The sequence below is a fragment of the Strongylocentrotus purpuratus genome, unplaced genomic scaffold, assembly GCF_000002235.5.
Source record: "Strongylocentrotus purpuratus isolate Spur 01 unplaced genomic scaffold, Spur_5.0 spur5_contig_855, whole genome shotgun sequence".
Taxonomy (NCBI): Eukaryota; Metazoa; Echinodermata; class Echinoidea; order Camarodonta; family Strongylocentrotidae; genus Strongylocentrotus; species Strongylocentrotus purpuratus.
In genome coordinates this window covers 96,501-114,900 of record NW_022145563.1, presented here as the reverse complement: position 1 = coordinate 114,900, position 18,400 = coordinate 96,501, and the positions used below count along the sequence as shown (strand labels likewise).

At 37.1% G+C, this 18,400-nt stretch overlaps 1 protein-coding gene across 3 annotated transcripts; it reads right to left on the bottom strand.

Moving 5' to 3' along the window:
- Positions 1 to 2,851: 2,851 nt before the first annotated feature.
- On the bottom strand, positions 2,852 to 17,838 carry LOC583271 (L-threonine ammonia-lyase). Of its 3 annotated transcripts, XM_030996260.1 has the most exons (14): positions 17,434 to 17,838; positions 16,278 to 16,577; positions 12,209 to 12,279; positions 11,646 to 11,691; positions 11,089 to 11,274; positions 10,277 to 10,332; positions 8,773 to 8,935; positions 7,707 to 7,797; positions 6,995 to 7,070; positions 5,777 to 5,816; positions 5,567 to 5,652; positions 4,815 to 4,982; positions 3,686 to 3,743; positions 2,852 to 2,985 (listed from the first exon to the last, which is right to left on the bottom strand). In XM_030996260.1, the coding sequence occupies exons 2-14, from the start codon at positions 16,548 to 16,550 to the stop codon at positions 2,881 to 2,883; spliced, it is 1,419 nt and encodes a 472-aa protein (XP_030852120.1). In that variant the 5' UTR covers positions 16,551 to 16,577; positions 17,434 to 17,838; the 3' UTR covers positions 2,852 to 2,880. The 3 variants fall into 3 exon arrangements, with proteins under 3 accessions (XP_030852120.1, XP_030852127.1, XP_030852111.1); XM_030996267.1 differs by lacking the exon at positions 5,777 to 5,816 and having other exon boundaries at positions 5,567 to 5,692; positions 16,278 to 16,563; XM_030996251.1 differs by lacking the exon at positions 5,777 to 5,816 and having other exon boundaries at positions 5,567 to 5,692; positions 17,434 to 17,837.
- Positions 17,839 to 18,400: the final 562 nt, after the last annotated feature.

The window sequence follows — 18,400 nt, the reverse complement described above, 5'->3', positions numbered from 1 at the left end:
GAGGTGGTGAGTACCAACTTAAGACAACTTAATAACCTTGATAACCTATTACTGATCTTTCCCATTTCAGTTTGAATAATTAAGTAATATTGACTGCCTTCTGGGCAATACGACATATATCGTCCGAACCGAAGGTGAGGGTGATATATGACAAGTCGTATTGCCCCGAATTAGGCAGTCAATATTACTATTTTTAACCACATCAGACATCTAGAGCAAACAAGATACTCTTACTATCTTATACTCTTAAATTATGTAGGCTTCACAGGGTTTCCTAGCATTAGAAGTTGCAAAAACATTTTCAAACCAGCACTGTTCATCCAGTGTTTGACAGATTTTCGATACACTGCAAACAGTTTGCCTAGGGTGTGATTGTTACGTCACAATGAGTTCGCGCAAAGTGCGCATTTTCTTATACACGATGCGCGATGTAAATTACAATAGCTGATGCGCGATGTAAATTACAACTGGCACTATATTATTGCTCACTAGTTTAACACGCATTTTGCCATTGACTTTTCAGAGCGGGCTAAAATATTTGTCCATTGACTTACTGTATAACCTATATTGCCCGCCAAATTACACACAAATCCCATTGACTGTTCTGAGCGGGCTAAAATATTTGCGCATTGGTTTACTGTATAACCTATATTGCACGCCAAATTACACACAAAATCCCATTGACTTTTCTGAGCGGACTAACTTATTGTAATTTTGTTGACTTATCCATCAAACCTTGAGGGCAATAACATTTAAAATTTGCCCTGCTCAGATGTCTGATACGGTTAATAATAGCCCTTACATACACATGATGGTAAAGGGAAATATATATATTTGATATAACTCTAGTATTTACAACTTTTTACTTACATTGACAGATGAGGGATTACTAACAACATAGATACAAAATGCAAACAAGCTAAATTCAGATTTACTTTTGTAGAAAAGGACATTAAAGGAAGAGTCTGGCAATTAAATAAAGGAAGATTACCACTAAATTCAGGCAATATAGATTAAAAATATTAATTAATATTGTGGATGTCTAAAAAAAAAATCAGTAAATGTTGAATACCATAACCAGAGTACTTCAATTCTATTTCAATCTTCAATCATTTCCAATCCTAGCTTCAATGTGATTACAAAAAATAAAAAATTTCAAGCTTTCTTTCATTAAATCCTTACTTGCTAGATTTAAAACAAATCATAAAGCTTGACAAAACAAAACAAAACAATTATTTGCAACTCTCAAACAGATTTATATTTTTGGCATTTTGTTTACATGTATTGCTTATGAGCTTCAATTTACATACGACATATTAATTTAATAATTATAATGTTTGAAGTATAAAAAAAAACAGAATTGAAATAATATAGTCATGTAGAAATTTAAAAAACTGATTTGTATGACAGTACTTCAAAAATGAATTCTTCACACATTTTCCATTTCAGTAAAAGAGGCATACGATTTAAAAACATCTCAAATGCCTACGGACTTTGGTTAATGCTTATTTGATATATCATTATAATATAGATTACTTTCTTAAATCTCCAAACATTTTAAATTTATCTTTCGATATATATTTCAGATTAATCAAAATAACTCCGCCCTATATTACAGTGCGCTTCATTCAATAGTAGCGTTTGATAATACATAACATGTAGTAAACATGAAATAAATGGATGACTACCTTCAGCTAAAAGATTATCTCTGTCGCAAAGGAAAAATAAAGTCTACATATCTTTATAGTGTGACTGCAAAGAAAGAAGGAAAAAAAATTAAATTCTAGATTATTGACATATCGACTTGTATTCTTTCATTGCCAGAAATTTGAATATTTCTTTGAATCAATTATAAACATCGGGCTCTTTCATGTCACCTTTCTAGCCGCATTAAATGTAGCAAAGATTTGTCACCAAAACAAATTCTATACATAGTTATTTCAGTCCCTTTGATATATCAAAGAAAATTACATTTCCAGTCATTATTTCAACTTGAAATATGAACTCCACATTGCCTTTAAAAGCAAGAATAAAGTGAAAAGATATTGCCTGGTGAGGACCAGAAGGGTCTTAACTCTGTAAAATCAAGCAAGTTAATACCCTTCTGGCTCTCAACAACCAAAACAAAACAATACGATAGTTCAATATGCAATAATATAAATAAGACCTTTGAACACACAGGACAGAAATCTGTAGTGTCAAATTTGTCATTATTTCAATTGAATCCCAGACAACTCGACCCAAAGACAGCTCAACCCTGGACAACTCGACACAATACCCTGGACAACTCGCCATGGTAGAGTTGTCCAGGGTGGGGTGCCTTTTCGGACTACTTGCCCCACTTTTTACCCCTCATGATTTCTAGATCTAAAATCCCTCATCTGAGATGAAATTGTCATTTTATGTATTCATTATGCTTTTATAAACACAGTCATGACAGGAAACATGGAAATTGTGAGTCTCAGAAAACTTTTTAATTGTGGCAAGTTGTCCAGGGGCGAGCTGGCTTTGAGTCGAGTTGTCTGGACCCCTTTCAATTACAGTTGAAGCATATCATTATTAAAAAGGCCAGCTAGCTCAAACAAATAGAGTGGGAACGAATACCACCTTTACCACACACACACTCTCTATCAAGATACGTACAAATGTTTAAAGTGTTCACACACTGACTAATACAAAATAGATTTCTTTATACACCTGTATCTCATTTCACCTGTTTGGTGCCAGAACGACGTTAACTTTGTGCTAAAAGTATATGTGTTAACGCCCCTCAGGCTCCAAACGGACCACTCAGTCGTTGGATGGTTTAGGGGGAGGGGAAGGTGGAGGGGGAGGGGAAGGTGGAGGGGGGGGGGGGGGGGGGGGGGGAGGGGGGGGGGGTTACATGTCCTCTGGGCCCCAGATGAGGGTGGAGTAGTTCTCCTGTAACATCTTGTGAAGTCGTTCAGCGTGGACCTCGCCCGTCGTCTCAACAATACACTTGACCTGTAGTTGGAAGAAAATAATTGGAGAGTCAATTGTAGGTGACGTTTGAAGAGGTCTATTTCACTTGCTGATTGCTCTAATAATGGATTGTTTTCTACTATTCCCCCCACTCCCCCCCCCCCCCCCCCCACTCTCTCTCTCTCTTACACACACATACCCACTTATACACACCGGGTCACACCCTCTATCTGTGTTATCTTTCTCCCTCTATATCTCAATTTTTGGTTGCTTTCTCTCTCTAACTAATCTCTCTTTCTCTCTCTCTCTGCCTCTCTCTATCGACCTCTCAATATAGACCTCTCTCCCTCTCTCCCTCTCTCTCTTTCTCTCTCTCTCTCTCTCTCTGCCTCTTTCTATCGACCTCTCAATATAGACCCCTCTCTCTCTCTCACTTTATCTCTTTCTTTCTATTTCTATATCTGTCCTCTGACCTCTTTCCCTCTCTCTCTTTCTCTCTCTCTCCCTCTCTCTGCCTCTCTCTTTCTCTCTCTCTCTCTCTCTCTCTGCCTCTTTCTATCGACCTCTCAATATAGACCCCTCTCTCTCTCTCACTTTATCTCTTTCTTTCTATTTCTATATCTGTCTATCTACCAATCTTTCTGTCTATACATGTATCAATCTATACTTCAAATTCAAATGATCTACTTCAGTCATGTAGGTAACAGGAATGGAGGGGAATAAGGACATCTGATAGACCTACCTGAACTTGAAATATTGCACTTTTCAGGAAAGCTCTCTCGTGGAAAATGTCCTTGATACTGCAAAAAATAATAGATAAACACATGCATGAATAAGAAAGATAGATAGATAGATAAATGGTATTTATTGATTCATTTCCATGTATCGCAGTTACAAGTAACTGAATTGTGCATGAATAAAACATTGATGGTGAAGACAATTATACATTTCAAGTGATATCACAGTAAAAAGTAACTGAATTGCACATGAGTAAATTGCTGGAAAAAAGCAAGTATACATTTCAAGATGTCACACTACAATCTACATAATTATGAAGAGCGTGTATATACTATATACCATTAATCTTATACAATATTTCAATTTAAAAATTTGAGATAAAAAGAAAGAGAGATGGGAAAGCAGGAGAGAGAGAAAGAAAGAGAGAAAGAGAGAAAGAGAAAGAGACACAGAGAGAGAGAGAGAGAGAGAGAGAGGGGAGAAAGGAGACAGATGGACAGAGAGGGAAAACAATTATGTACATGTTGATAAAATACAAAGATACATTGCAAGACAAATATGAATATTATAAGGTGAACATTAGAGATATTAAGATATAAATATAGATATGCATCGCATTCTTCATGTCATAAAAAATACATTGACAATTGATCAACAATAAAACAGCATACACTCAGATTATCAGTTAAACACGGTAAAATTCAGAGCAAAAACAGAGACGGCTGCCTGCTAGGCGCATTCAGTCATGTCCTTCTTAATCATAACTTCAACAGCCAAGACTTAACATATTTGTTTCGGGTGTAGGGGCTGGACCTCAAATAATTGTATCATTATTCTGAACCATACACAGCAAAACTTCAATAAAACTTTTATTCCATAACTTCCATAATTTCCATTTCTGTGAATGGGGGCAGGGAATGGGGGGCAGGGAATGGGGGGCATCCACAATTTGAGGATTTTTGTTTTTTAGAGTTGTATAATACAACATCCATGATTCATTGACCAGTCCATAAAAAGTGCCCCAGGCTTAAGAGGGAGAATGGGCATCCCCCCTCCTGCCCCCCTCCCCCAATGATGAGCACAGAGGGTCAATTCTATTTCATATTATAAAAACACATCAATGTTCTCCGTACCTGACTCCCAACCTAAGAAGTTTCTGGGTGAGCTCTGCGATGCCTCCCGGCCGGTCACTGACCGTCACGATGAACCGGATCATACGATTGTCCACAGCCAGACCCCTCTCCAAGACACGCCCTAGAACGGTGGTATCAATGTTACCCCCGCACATCGGCACCACAACTCTGTAATAAAAGAAATCAAGATTGAACAATATATTGACATTTGCTATTACCATCGTTGAAATCAAGGACAAGTTTAATTTTGTTTAATTCCCCCTCAAAGATCAGAAGAACCGAGCAGATGCACATAATTATACATGTACATGGAATTGAGGATACTATAAAAGACCAAAACGATCTTCTCAAGATAGTCCCATCATGAAATCAGATACTCATGAATATGCATGTGCTTATAAATAATTTTAAAAATGTACATTTACACTTTGATCTTTGACATTTTAAATAGAGTATCCAATGTAAGTGTTCCTGATTCTAAACAATGTTCTTCAATGTTTTGCACTTTATATAACAAAACATACAGTAAATGGAATCAATGTTTCCCAATTTGAAGATTACGTTTATAAAACAAGGGCTAAATTAGAAAGAAAAAATAGGAAGAACATTAACCAAATAGTAATCACGATGAAGTAAACTGAATTTATGATCGAACCTATTTTAGGTTGCCATAATCAAAGCAAACCAAACACTGCATTATAACATGTTGGATGGAAATCCTTTTGACATACATGTAGGGCCTAGCTACCAACCTTTTGCCTGCTAGCTCAGGGAGATGCCCGCTGAGGATGGCTGCTAAACCTGTAGCCCCCGCTCCTTCTACTACAGCCTTCTCTATCTCAATCAATCTAAGGATGGCTAAGGCAATGCTGTCCTCCCTGTAAAACAGAGACATTAAACATTGTATAATCATCAAATATAAACCTGTAGCCCCCTGCTCCTTCCACTACAGCCTTCTCCACCTCAATCAATCTAAGGATGGCTAAGGCAATGCTGTCCTCCCTGTAAAACAGAGACATTAAACATTGTATAATCATCAAATGTGTTTAAAGGTAAAGATCAGTTTTGGTCATGCGATTGCATTGTGAAAGAAACGTTGTGGAATCGATCAGAAAAGGTTGATCATCTAGCATATAAGTATTGGTGTGTACTGCAAGGTTCTTGAATCACAAAATGATAAGAAATTTGGCCCAGTCTTGGTAAAGTTACAAGCACTGTACACAGACAGATATATCTGGGACTACGCGACACGTGCGTGACACATGCGCGATATCTATCTGGTCCAAATAGATATAATAATTTACCAAATATGTCAATTAGTAGGCGGTCCTGGCAAAATTTGTATCATCACGTGTTAGTCAAAACATATTCTTTCACATGATTGGTAATAAGAGTTTCCGTTTCATTTTTTGAGAGGGGGGCGTTTCCAAAACTGGTCTTAACCTGTAAACATGGTATAATCGTCAAACACAAGGTACAACTTTATTCTTCTCAAGTAGAACAAGTGGTAGACCTATACATGTAGCTGAAGTCTTTGAGAGAAACAATGACATAAAATCTCAATGAACATCCACAGCTTTCTCTACCTCAATCTATATCTAAGGATGGCTAAGGCAATCGTGTCTTCCCTGTAAATATCAAACGTCAAGATCACAGATGAGGTGCCATTTTTAGGGGAGGGGGTTGGGACAATTGTATTTGCAATTTTCTGCCATATTGTGGTCTCCCAATACCATATATATGGTTTGAATCTGGTAGAGATGTATTCCAATTCATTAAATATATCGTTCATATTCAATCAATTTAGTTTGTTGCAGTACAGACTAGTTCATTGACTGAAATGAAATGATGACAAAACCATATTAGAATTGGCAAAAGGCTGTCCGAATGATGTCAACACATTCTAATTACCGGTAGTTGTACATTTTATTATAAAATACATAACATTTTGCTGTAACAAGTAACATTGAATATACTAGTGTTGCCAATTTGCAAGTAAAAGGTGATTCCCTGAAAGCCCTAACAGAAAATCTTCTGAAGACATGTCTAAAGTTGATGTACTTTAGATCTTATGATAACAGGATGGGGATGAGTGAGCAGTAATAGGCATATCAAGTTTGGACAACACACTGAAATTAAACAACTATCGACTTGAAAGCAAAGCTTGTAACATTACTTACGTGACTGTGACCATTCTGTCAATGAGTTTGTGGCATGTGGCAAATGAGTTGACTCCAACAACCGGTACTGCCAAGCCTGCAAATCAAAAAGATCATAGATTGTTAACATGTAAGATAAGATGTACTGACTCTCTAATGGGATGAGAGTACAAAAGAAGAAAAGGGGGTGTTTCACAAAAACTTGTCATCAGTGACAAATGACAGTTTTTGTTATAAGCTACTAAAATCCTTGCTTCTGATTGGTTATAAGCAGATTTTTCACTGATTTTTGTCATTTGTCATTGAAAAAAGGCTTTATGAAACACCCCTGTCTCAACTCATCATTATTACAAATTGTATAAGACTTGTCATTCTGGCTGAAGACTTCCTAACTTTACATATACCGGTATACCATTCCATCTTTCTTTTTTAACATTAAGATATACAACAACAACAAACAATTTTAAAAGGCCCATTTCATTAATAAGGATGTCAATTGATACTACAAACTACACATGTACAAGCTGTTCTTTTTACAACAAAAAAATAGTTTTACAGATGATGGGCAATAGACATTTATTTTCTTTTTTTTTATGCCAAAAAAGAATATTAACATTTTATAGTTATACATACATTTTCAATAGATAACCCCTCACCCTTTGAAAATAAGTTATACAATACTGATGTAAATTCTAAATGTTGTTTTTGAATCTCTAGAAAAGAGAGCACTTACCGTCAGCCAGTGTTGGTCCTACTTTGAAATAGGTTGGTCTGCCTGCCTCGAGGGCAGCTGTAAAGCTCTGTGTCTGGTCCGTCTCTACGCCCTGGAAGCAGAATGATGAGAAAATGAACAGTAATGATAATTATATAATAATATTGGATATTTATATAGCGCACATATCCACCATGCATGGTGCTCAAGGCGCTCCAACTTTTATCCCGGCTCTGCTAGGCAGCCGATTTCCGCGCTCACAGCATTTAGTGAAATCCACCCTACCGGTACCCATTTAACACCTGGATGGAGAGTGGCAAATGTAGATTAATATCTTGCCAAAGGACATTAGTGCCCGTGGCGGGACTCGAACCGTGGCCCCTGGATCCACAGTCCAACGACTTATCCACAAGACCACAACACCTCTACAGAGAAGAGATTCTGCATCTTGACTGGACCAGGGTGATATTCATTAGCACATGGTCTGACTGGGAATATACTTGGATTCTGCCACTCTCTATAAAGGATCTTGTGCATATTCTTGAATGAAAGGTAAAGGGTAAATTAAAATGGCCTAAATCGACAGTCATTCCAAAGATGGAACAATACTAGACATCTTGTATCCAAGTTATCACAAGAAGAGAGAAATACACAAACTGCCAGAAAGTGCACAACAACAAAATTACTGCCCTCTTACATTTGGTTACATTATGTACACAATGTACATTTCTCTAAATGGAACATATTCCGTCCTGGTAATTTTTCCACGGCTCCCAGGAACCTATTCTTTACAAGCTATGCTGTTCTATAGGTTTCTGCACATTTTACAGTTTTGTACTTTTTTTGTCTGGGTTTCCTGTAACATGATAATAGTTGTCAAACATATTTGGTGACATATAATTTTGTAGTCTGATTAATTTTTCAATTACTATATGAAACAATATGTCTTTTATGTATATTTTGTTATCTGTATTGAATCTGCGTATGAAATGTAAAACCAATAACAAAAAGAGAAAAGGAAACAGAGGATGAGAAAAAATAATTAGAAACAGAAGAGAAAGAGTTGATTAATTGATTAATCACTTACAATGATTTGAACAGAAGGGTTAAGACTCTTGATAGCGAGCGCTAGGCCGGCAATAAGCCCTGCACCTCCAACAGGACAGACAACTGCATCCACATCGGGTACCTGTTCAAGGATCTCTAGTCCCATAGTGCCTTGGCCAGAGATGATGTGGGGATGGTCGTATCTATGGCAACAAAAGATACAACAGTGTATTTAAACAACCTTTTTTCACAGTGAACTTGATGATATGGGGATGATCATATCTATGGCAACAAAGATACAACAGTGTAAACACCCTTTATTTCACAGTGAGCTCTTTTCTTTTTTTTTAGATTTGCAACTGTAAAGGCTCATTCTCACGTTTGCCATTTTATTGCAACAGTGTGTTTTTTGTTAAATGTATAATGTGCAAATGCACTCCAGTATCAACATGATTGTTGAAAGCTGGTCATACCAACAGTCCCTGTAAGGAAAGTCTTAAAATATGCTAATCAAATTCATTTGTTGCTGCTGAGATGACATTATATGCTAATCTATTCAAAATCACAACTAACTAAGCATCTCAAACACATAAAAACAAACAAATTTATAGAGCACACAAATGTATGAACACTCACATCATGGACAGACAAGTAACACTGCTTGTTTTTTAAAGCATGATCCTACCAAAAATTGGAAGAAAATTTTTTTTACTGCCATTGATTCATTTGTCATTGAGATCTACATGGAAAAAATAAAATGAATTAGTGTCAAGGTCAAAGGGTAATCAGAGAAGGCAGTATGAATAGGACTGCAATATTCACCTGATGCAAAATAATACTGAAAAAAAGAGCCATACAAGTACAGTGTATGACATCACAATAGATGAGGCATTTATCTTTTCATTCCAAAACAAACCTTGAGGTCACTTTTGGAGTTTCCTATACAGTAATTCATAAAACCCTCGATTGTATAAAATCACTGACCCAATTAACACTATGAACAAGACCGACAAAGAAAGCGGACAAAATATACAGTTCCTCACGTAGACAAAGGAACATCCCTTCACTGTTATTATGTAAACAGGTGAATATGCATGTGACACCTGTTCTACACATTTTTACATAATAGCAGTGAAGGGATGTTCCTTTGTCTACCTGAGGGACTGTATATTTTGTCCGCTTTCTTTGTCAGTCATGTTCATAGTGTAAGGAGAGTAAGGATCAGTTAACAAAGTGATTACAAATATCAAAAGAGATTTAAAACCCCATGCATTTGTTTATTCCCATTCAATTCACCAATAACCTTTGAAGATGTCATACTTGTTATTATTCTGAGTGATAATGGGGTCCAATCAGTTCTTTTGTATGTAGACCACTGGATTTGTGACACTATTACGAGTACCCGGTATCAAACAATTAAAAGCATTTCCAAAAGCAAAGGCATTTAAAGCATGTTGTGATGACAACAAATTTGTATCTTTGGATTCAATCTAATGAAAGGATAATTAAAATTCATAATGAGCAAAAACATTTCATTTCCTTACCCATTGACGTAGAAGTACCCCCGCTTCTTTGCCAAGTACATAGCCAGCTTCTTAGACTGTAAATGCAAGAGAGAGAGAGGAGAAGGATAGAATTAGAAAACATTAAGTTTGTTCCATTTCTGTTTACTTTTTATCTTTCCTCTTCACACTGCACCTGTTTTCATTTTTTTCTCCTTACATCTCCTACTCTCTCTGTCTATCTTCTTCTCTCCAAACTTTCCATCTCTCTTTTTCTGTTCTTCCTTTCTTCCTTTAGAGCTCTCTCATAGTGCCCTCTCCTCTTCAATTTCCTTTGTCTTTTCTGCCCCTCTTCTCACACCCTTTCACCACCTTGCTCGTGTTTTTTTCTCTCCTTGGATCTCCCTGCCCCCTACCCACACACCTTCCCTCTCTCTCTCTCTCTCTCTCTCTCTCTGTCTCTCTCCTCATCTTGAGCTTTTTTTCTCTTTCTCCCTCTTTCTCTCTTTCTCTCTCTCTCTCTCTTTCTCTCTCTCTTTCTCTCTGTGTCTCCCTCTCCTTATCTTGAGCTTTTCTTTCTCTCTCTCTCTCTCTTTGTCTGTCTGTCTGTTTCTCTGTCTGTCTGTCTGTCTCTCTATCTCTCTCTCTCTTTCTCTCTCTCCTCATCTTGACCTTTTTTTTTCTCTCCCTCTTTCTTTCTCTGTCTGTCTGTTTCTGTCTCTCTCTCTCTTTCTCTCTGTCTGTCTCTCTCTATGTCTGTCTCTCTCTGTTTCTCTGTCTGTCTGTCTGTTTCTCTGTCTCTCTCTCTCCCTCCCTCTTCTCTTTGTATCATGCTTACATATATATGAACTCACCTCTCCGATGTCCTCTCCCTTGATGAGGATGGTAGCTCCGTGCTGCTTGCATCGATTCACTTTCATGATAGGAGCAATCTTAGGCATCACCACAAAGATAGGGATACCCAGCTGTCTCCCGTGGTAGGCCATCGCTAGGGCGTGGTTACCTGCCGATGCTGCTATCACCCCTCTCTGCTTGTACTCCTGTGGGATCACATCAAACAAGGACGCAATTGAGATTATGAATTATAGAACTTTTTCTCATAACAATATCTGTCCATGATTGATGATTATACAATATTGTCTGTTTGAACATTGTGAATATTGCTCTTTATCATGCTCATGTATGAGCACATTATATTGTAACATTCCCAGTTCAGTCTCAGAATGCAATAATGAAATTTTATTAAATAAAGTCCCCCAATCAATCGATACCTTTACTATGTGTACATGTACATAATGAATTAATTAAAATCGTCTTAGATGATTTAGGGAAGCAGCAAAGCTTTGTGTACATATGAGTCACCCTGGCATAAATGAAAGAAAGTTTTGGGGACAAATTTAGACAGTCTTACCTCTGGTAGCATTAGAAGTGTGTTACGAGCTCCTCTCTCTTTGAAACTGCATGAAAAGAAAGGAATTATAAAAGTCATTCTGGATGTTTTCTCAAATATGATACAAATGATAGATCATTAGGTAATGTTTTGGGTTTTATACCTACCTGTATACACCTACAGTCGTACACCTTCCATGTAATGTATGGATTTTGTGCACTATAGATATCTACTCATGAGAAGAAATTATTTTCTTAATAATTTGCATAGTTTGCACAGATATACAGCCCTCCAATTTATTGTAAAATACAATTAATTGAGGGGTTATTGAAGACACAAGTATCATTTCACAAAACTGGATACTTTTGCAGCACATAATAAGCAAGAGAAAATATACAGGTAGTTTCAGATCGTTCATGTGCTGAAGCCATACAAAAACAATGATATTATTCATTGGAAAGGGCAAAACACAGACAAACGTATATAATTCATTCTAAATATGAATATACTTTTGACAATCTGAACTATACTGATCAGGGTTAATGCCTGTAAATAAACTGACAATGTATCTGCTTCAAACGTACCTTCCTGTAGTCTGTAAGTAATCTTTCTTCAAGTATAAATCCATTCCTACCAATCCTGACAGGTTAGATTTCTAAGAAGAAAAGGAGAAAAATATGCATCTTAAAACTCTAGAGACAAAAAATCAATGAACAGAATTGCCTGATGATTGCTTATATATTTAAACTTTCTTCAAGTACAAATCCATTCCCACCAATCCTGACAGGTTAGATTTCTAGGAGTAGGAAGAAAAGGAGAAAAATATGCATCTTAAAACTCTAGAAAAAAAGAAAAAAATCAATGAATAGAATTGCCTGATGATTAATAATGTAAATAATGTGGAAAGGGTTTCCATGTACTAGTCCACGTATAAGTACATGTACTCTGCATGCATCATGTGCTTTACAATTAAAAACAATATACCTTAATTGACTGACAAAAGGAGAGAGACACAGAGAGAGAGAGAGAGAGAGAGAGAGAGAGAGAGGAAGAGAGAGAGAGAGATAGAATGCACAAATGGGTGAATGTAATTTACTCCGGAAAATTATGAAATACAAAACTTTAATCTATGAAAAAGTATCTAACGCAAGTAAAGAACAAAAGAATATTAAGTGAAATATATTTTTATGTTTTTTCTTTATATTTCAAGTGATGAAAAGACAGAATAACAAGCATATGACCTACATGTACAAACAAAAACATATGATGGTGTAAAAGTGTGGGAGGTCGATCTTTACAATATGATATATTGATGTTCAAAACACTCAAATAGTTAAAACAGAGTCAGGATCCGATCATCCGGTGATATTCAATCAAAGTACAAAACCCTTGAAATTGAAAAGACAATCCTATAGCTCTGTGTTTGGTTTGCATGGGCGCCCTGCACTTTTGAGGAAGATATTTGAAACCACATGCCACCTGATAGTTGACCTCTTCCCAGTAATTATGTAACTTGTTCAAAAGATAATATTTTGATAAATCCAACCAAGTACCCACATGATGTACACCTGTGTCAGGAGTGGGTTGAAACATGAAAGCAGGGTCAAGAGCGGACATCAGGGCTTGACCTCCAGTGTTGTGTAGTATTGTCCCAAAACTCAGTTAATTATAAAGTACCCTCATGTTATACCCTAACAAGATGCCCAGTTTGAGATGCACTTAAAAGCCAACATTCATAATCCCCTTCCCAGGAAAGACCACCTCTATTATGTTTAAGCCTCATACATGTACATAAAACTAATTGTCCATTGTTTTGGCGGCCTCATTCATGTCTAATTTGTCCATTTGACACAATGTAACCTACCCTAGCTCATTATTACTTGTATCCTTCTGTATAAATATTACATGTTCTGGCTTTCTAAAGGGAGTTGAGTTTTCTCTTTCTACATATACCGGTAGCTGGATCTCTCTTCATCTTGTGTTTTACATATATGTGTAAGTTCATAATGATGTGACCGATTTGATTCTCCAAAGTTTGGAGATAATTAATACTCTCATATGACTCCGGAATTACAAGTCTCTCCTTAATTACTGCTTCATATTTATGTATTTATGTACCTCTCCTACTGCCAATATCAAATACACCGACCCCAACACGACCCTAGTCAAACCAACCAACACAACTACCCCCATCAAATACATTCTAAATAAATGATCTATAAGGATGACTTCAGTCATAAGTATTTAATTCACTGTTTTCTCCAAAAGTACATTGGTTGATATAAAACATAACATCTATAAACAACTTTATTTGATTGACTTTAGTTCACAACTTCCAAGTAGGTAAAATTGTAACGTTGGCAAAGTGCATCATGCAGTCATATCTCAGATTGGTAGTTAATAATAGCAAGCAAGCATGTTTGTAACATGCTACCTGAAAATGGGAATGGCTTTTGGAATGGGAGATTCTAATCTGTGTACATGCATCGATGCGGTACTCTACAAAGTCAAGGCAATTATGGGAGATTATACAGCAGTTATGGTTATCATCATCATTGTCAACTAATCAGTACAAAGGCAAATATTTACATAGTGATAGCTGACTCAGCTGACTGAACAGAGAGAAAGGTTTACCTTACAAATGTAAACATAATACATGCTGCTCTAGACACTTATAGGGAACCAGGGACAAGCACGAGTAATTTTTTTCTTGTGCTGAACAATAACTTTGAGAATCGATTGGTGATGTCAAATGATGAACAAACACAGTGTGATTTTCTCATTTGAATAAACCAGACCAACAAGTCTGCTTTCCTAAGTTATGCGCTCAAATTAAGGGACTCATGCCAAGAAATCCAAAAACTTCACCTTTCTGTCAACTTTCCATTATATTTATACTATATTGCAAAGGCCCAAGAATAAAGATACACTTTTAGGAAAAGGATGTATTCATTTCTCAGCATAAACTAGCTTAGCCAGACTCGCCAGCTCCGGTATGCACAACCAAAGTGTCTACCGGGATTCAGGCATTATTTAGCATCCTTGATTGTACAACCACTACCATATATATAAAGGTTTTGGTTTTGTGAAGAGAAAAAGAAATTACCCCATGCATTTAAAATGCTTGATTACCTGTACAGCTGAGTATCATGTATCATAATTTAATTTCAATCATACATTTCTGATATTCTGAACAGATGTGTGCATTTACATAGTACCAGTTCATACTGTAGATAAATACAGCGGATGTGCCTACACCTGCAAGGTTGCTTGATTGGAGCTTGTGTTAATTGGGTCTTTTTTAATAAATTGTTTGTTGTTGTTTTTTATGTCTACCAATGGCCGTCAAAACAACTTGTTACGTGTCTGGTAGTGGTCTATGGCAACCCATACACAAGCACTCTGTGCTCAAGGTCACTCTGTGCTCAAGGTCACATACTACTCTAGTTTGTTGTGATGATGAAGCAATGCCATCAAGCTCCAGGCCGGGGCTTATATTACGTATTCAACTATCAAACTTTCTATTCATCTACTCTATGAGGGTGTGCCCATCGTCAGTACCTTTTTGAGTAAGAGACTTATCTTGAGCTTTACTAAAGCAAATGACCATGAGAGAGAGAGAGAGGGGGGGGGGGGGGGGGGGAGAGAGAGAGAGAGAGAGAGAGAGAGGGGGGAGAGAGAGAGAGGGGGAGACAAAGAGACAAAGAGAGAGACAGACACTCAGACAGACAGACGGATCAAGGTTGGCAGGATGAGAGCTTGAGAACTCAAAACTTTAAAGCTTATCTGTACTAGTTTACAGGAGGGATTAGACCACACTGCAAGGTCACTGGACAGGAGGTTATCTCATCAACTCAGCTCTCAATTAACATAAGAAAAAGAGGATCAATGGTCACCCATTAGGCTTTTTTTGTTATATAGAGGGCGCAAGTAGCTACAAGCTGTGCAGTGGGCCTTTAAAAGGAGATTAATCCAATGATGCACTTCAGAATCTGAATCAATTGCAAATCCTCTTATCAAATCGCAAGTATGCAGTCTCCTATCTTAATATGTACATGTACATAGTTGCGATTGATAACAATTGCAAATAAGTTGCCTGTTTATATAACAGAGCCCAGGTAACCAAAATCCTCCATTACCCTTTAAAGGTAAAGACCAGTATTCGAAACACCCCAATTTCAAAAAATGAAATGGAAGCTCTTATTACGAATCATGTGAAAGAATATGTTTTGACTAATACATGATGATAAAAATTTTGCCGGGAAACCGCCTACTATAATCGATATATTTGGTAAATTAGTTTATCTATTGGTATGTGAGAGATAAACGCATGTGTCGCGCACGTGTGCATATAGTCCCATATACATCTTTCTGTGTACAGTGCTTGTAGCTTTACAAAGAATGGGCGTCTGGACCAAATTTCTTATCATTTTGATGATTCCAGAACCTTGCTGTACACACCAATACTTATATGCTAGATGATCAACCTTTTCTGATCGATTCCACAATGTTTCTTTCACAATGCAATTGCATGACCATAACTGGTCTTTCTCTTTAACAATGTTTAACCCTATCATACAGTCTAATATGAACTAATGACAAAATATGAAATTCCACCACCTACAAACAGAGAGTTGCGACGTGAATGCTTACCGAACATGGCGATCGCAACACACCGCTTTTGATCTTGTAAGCCGCCGCGCTGACATCCTGGAATTTGACCTGGATGGGGTTGTCGGGGTCGCAATGGGGGTCGTGTTGGTACTCCTCTCCGATCTCATCGATGTTGATGTCAGCATCCTCTTCCAAGGTGGGGCTATCGCACTGGTCGTGTCCGTTGATCAAGGTCTGCTTGTGAGCTTCCATGGCTACACCCTCGTCTTCAGAAATCTGTCCCTGATCCTTAGGAAGCTCTGAGGGCATCATCAAGATTTTGTGGCTTTTTCGTTGAACCTGAAACGAGATCAAAGGGTAAGTAAAGATCTTATAGTTTAAAGTGAAACATTCATGGATGACTATCATTATCATATACATTTATACTTGAACCCCCACAATGATTTAAAGTCATCAACCTTACAAACATGCAACATTAGGTCGAGATCTACAATGTACAACTAAATTTCTGAGAGGAGCTTGTCCTGTAGTTTATTCATGGTTTTTCTTTATCCATCATAACCCGACCAGTGCCCAACAAGTATCAAAATGTACAATTTGTGAACCTGTTTTAAATAATTTCAATGGAAAAATGAGCATCTCCATTCTCGTGTCCATCAAAGTTCTAGATCCATATCTCAAGTTACAATATTTGGCTTTGGACATTGCCTTTGTCTGTTTGTAAAGGGTTATTATTATTAACTTATAAATGCAGGACACTAAGAAAACAGTTAAACACCAGGCAGTCACTAACTCCAGGAAGCTCCTTCGGCGTCGGAGCTTCCTGGAGTTATAGTCAGTCACATGAACTACTACCAGGATTCGACTCGACTCTCCCATAACCATAACAAATTTAAAAAATCTCCACAATCATGATGTTTACACTCTTTCTCAAAGTTTCAAATTCAATTCATTTATTTCTTAAAAAGGAAAACAAATTTAGGCATCAACTTTATAACTCATTAACTGCGGTAGTCTAGTCAAGAAAGTTTAACAGAAATAGATCTATTCTTTTAATTTTATGACAAAAATATTACCGGTACTACTAAATCTACTTTACTAGGTCTATAGATCTAGATCTAACGTTAGATTCCTCTAGACCTCTAGATGTCTAATTCTAGATCTAGTCTGCATTCTAATTGCTTCATCTTCTTACCTGTACTTTTCGGACCACTTGTCTTTCTCTATCAGTATCACGGTATCCGTATCGGTCTGTGAGATATGATTCCTGACCCTGTAACTTGTACCGGTACGGGTATTCTCACGTTCAGTTTTATGAGTCAAGACAAAATCTAAGCTGAGCTGCTCCGACGAAATCCAACACTGCAACAAGACGGCGTAATTTCGTGATGACGAAGTTTAACGACGGCCGTTATCCTCCGTCACTTTCTCTATCTATGAAAATATAAATAACGCTAAAATAAAATGCGACATGAGCGTTGGACTGGCAGGACGATCTCTAAAATGTAGAGGATACCGAAGTCACCGAAATTGTCTAATTACTTATCATAAGTGATAATAAAAGCGTGCACCGAGCGTGACGATAGATGCGTACAAAGGTGTGTACGTGTGTGTACATCGCGATCGTTGTGGTTGTAAACCAGTTTGGACCGGAGCTAGCCAAAACATTAGCACTCTGTACAAAATCATCGCAGACTTCACAGTATTACTCCGATAGTAAAATCCCATTTTCATGCGAAAAATATGAAATTCTCACTACTTTTGCAATTCAATGCCAAATAAAAATAAATCCTTATACTTAATCATTTTCAGTTTGGTAATTTCCTTCAAACTATAGCATTTTCTAGAAGTATTTAGAAATCATGGTTTGAAATATAAGACTACACTTAATTCCGGCTTTCCTTTTATTTCTACGTCATCGGATAAAGAGGTGAAGCCTCCTAATATGCAAATCTCCTCTTTCTGATTGGTTCACTGGGACAACGCCCTTTCAAAAAGCACGTGGCAATGTTTACGTTTACTTGGAATGTGATGTTTTATGTTGGGCAGAGTCATGCTTATATCCGTGATTTTTTTGTTAATTCATTTCCGAAGATTCTTGAGTGAATCGTGGCATAAAAGGGCATTAGCGGAGAACTATCTACAAAATCTAAAGTGTGCTA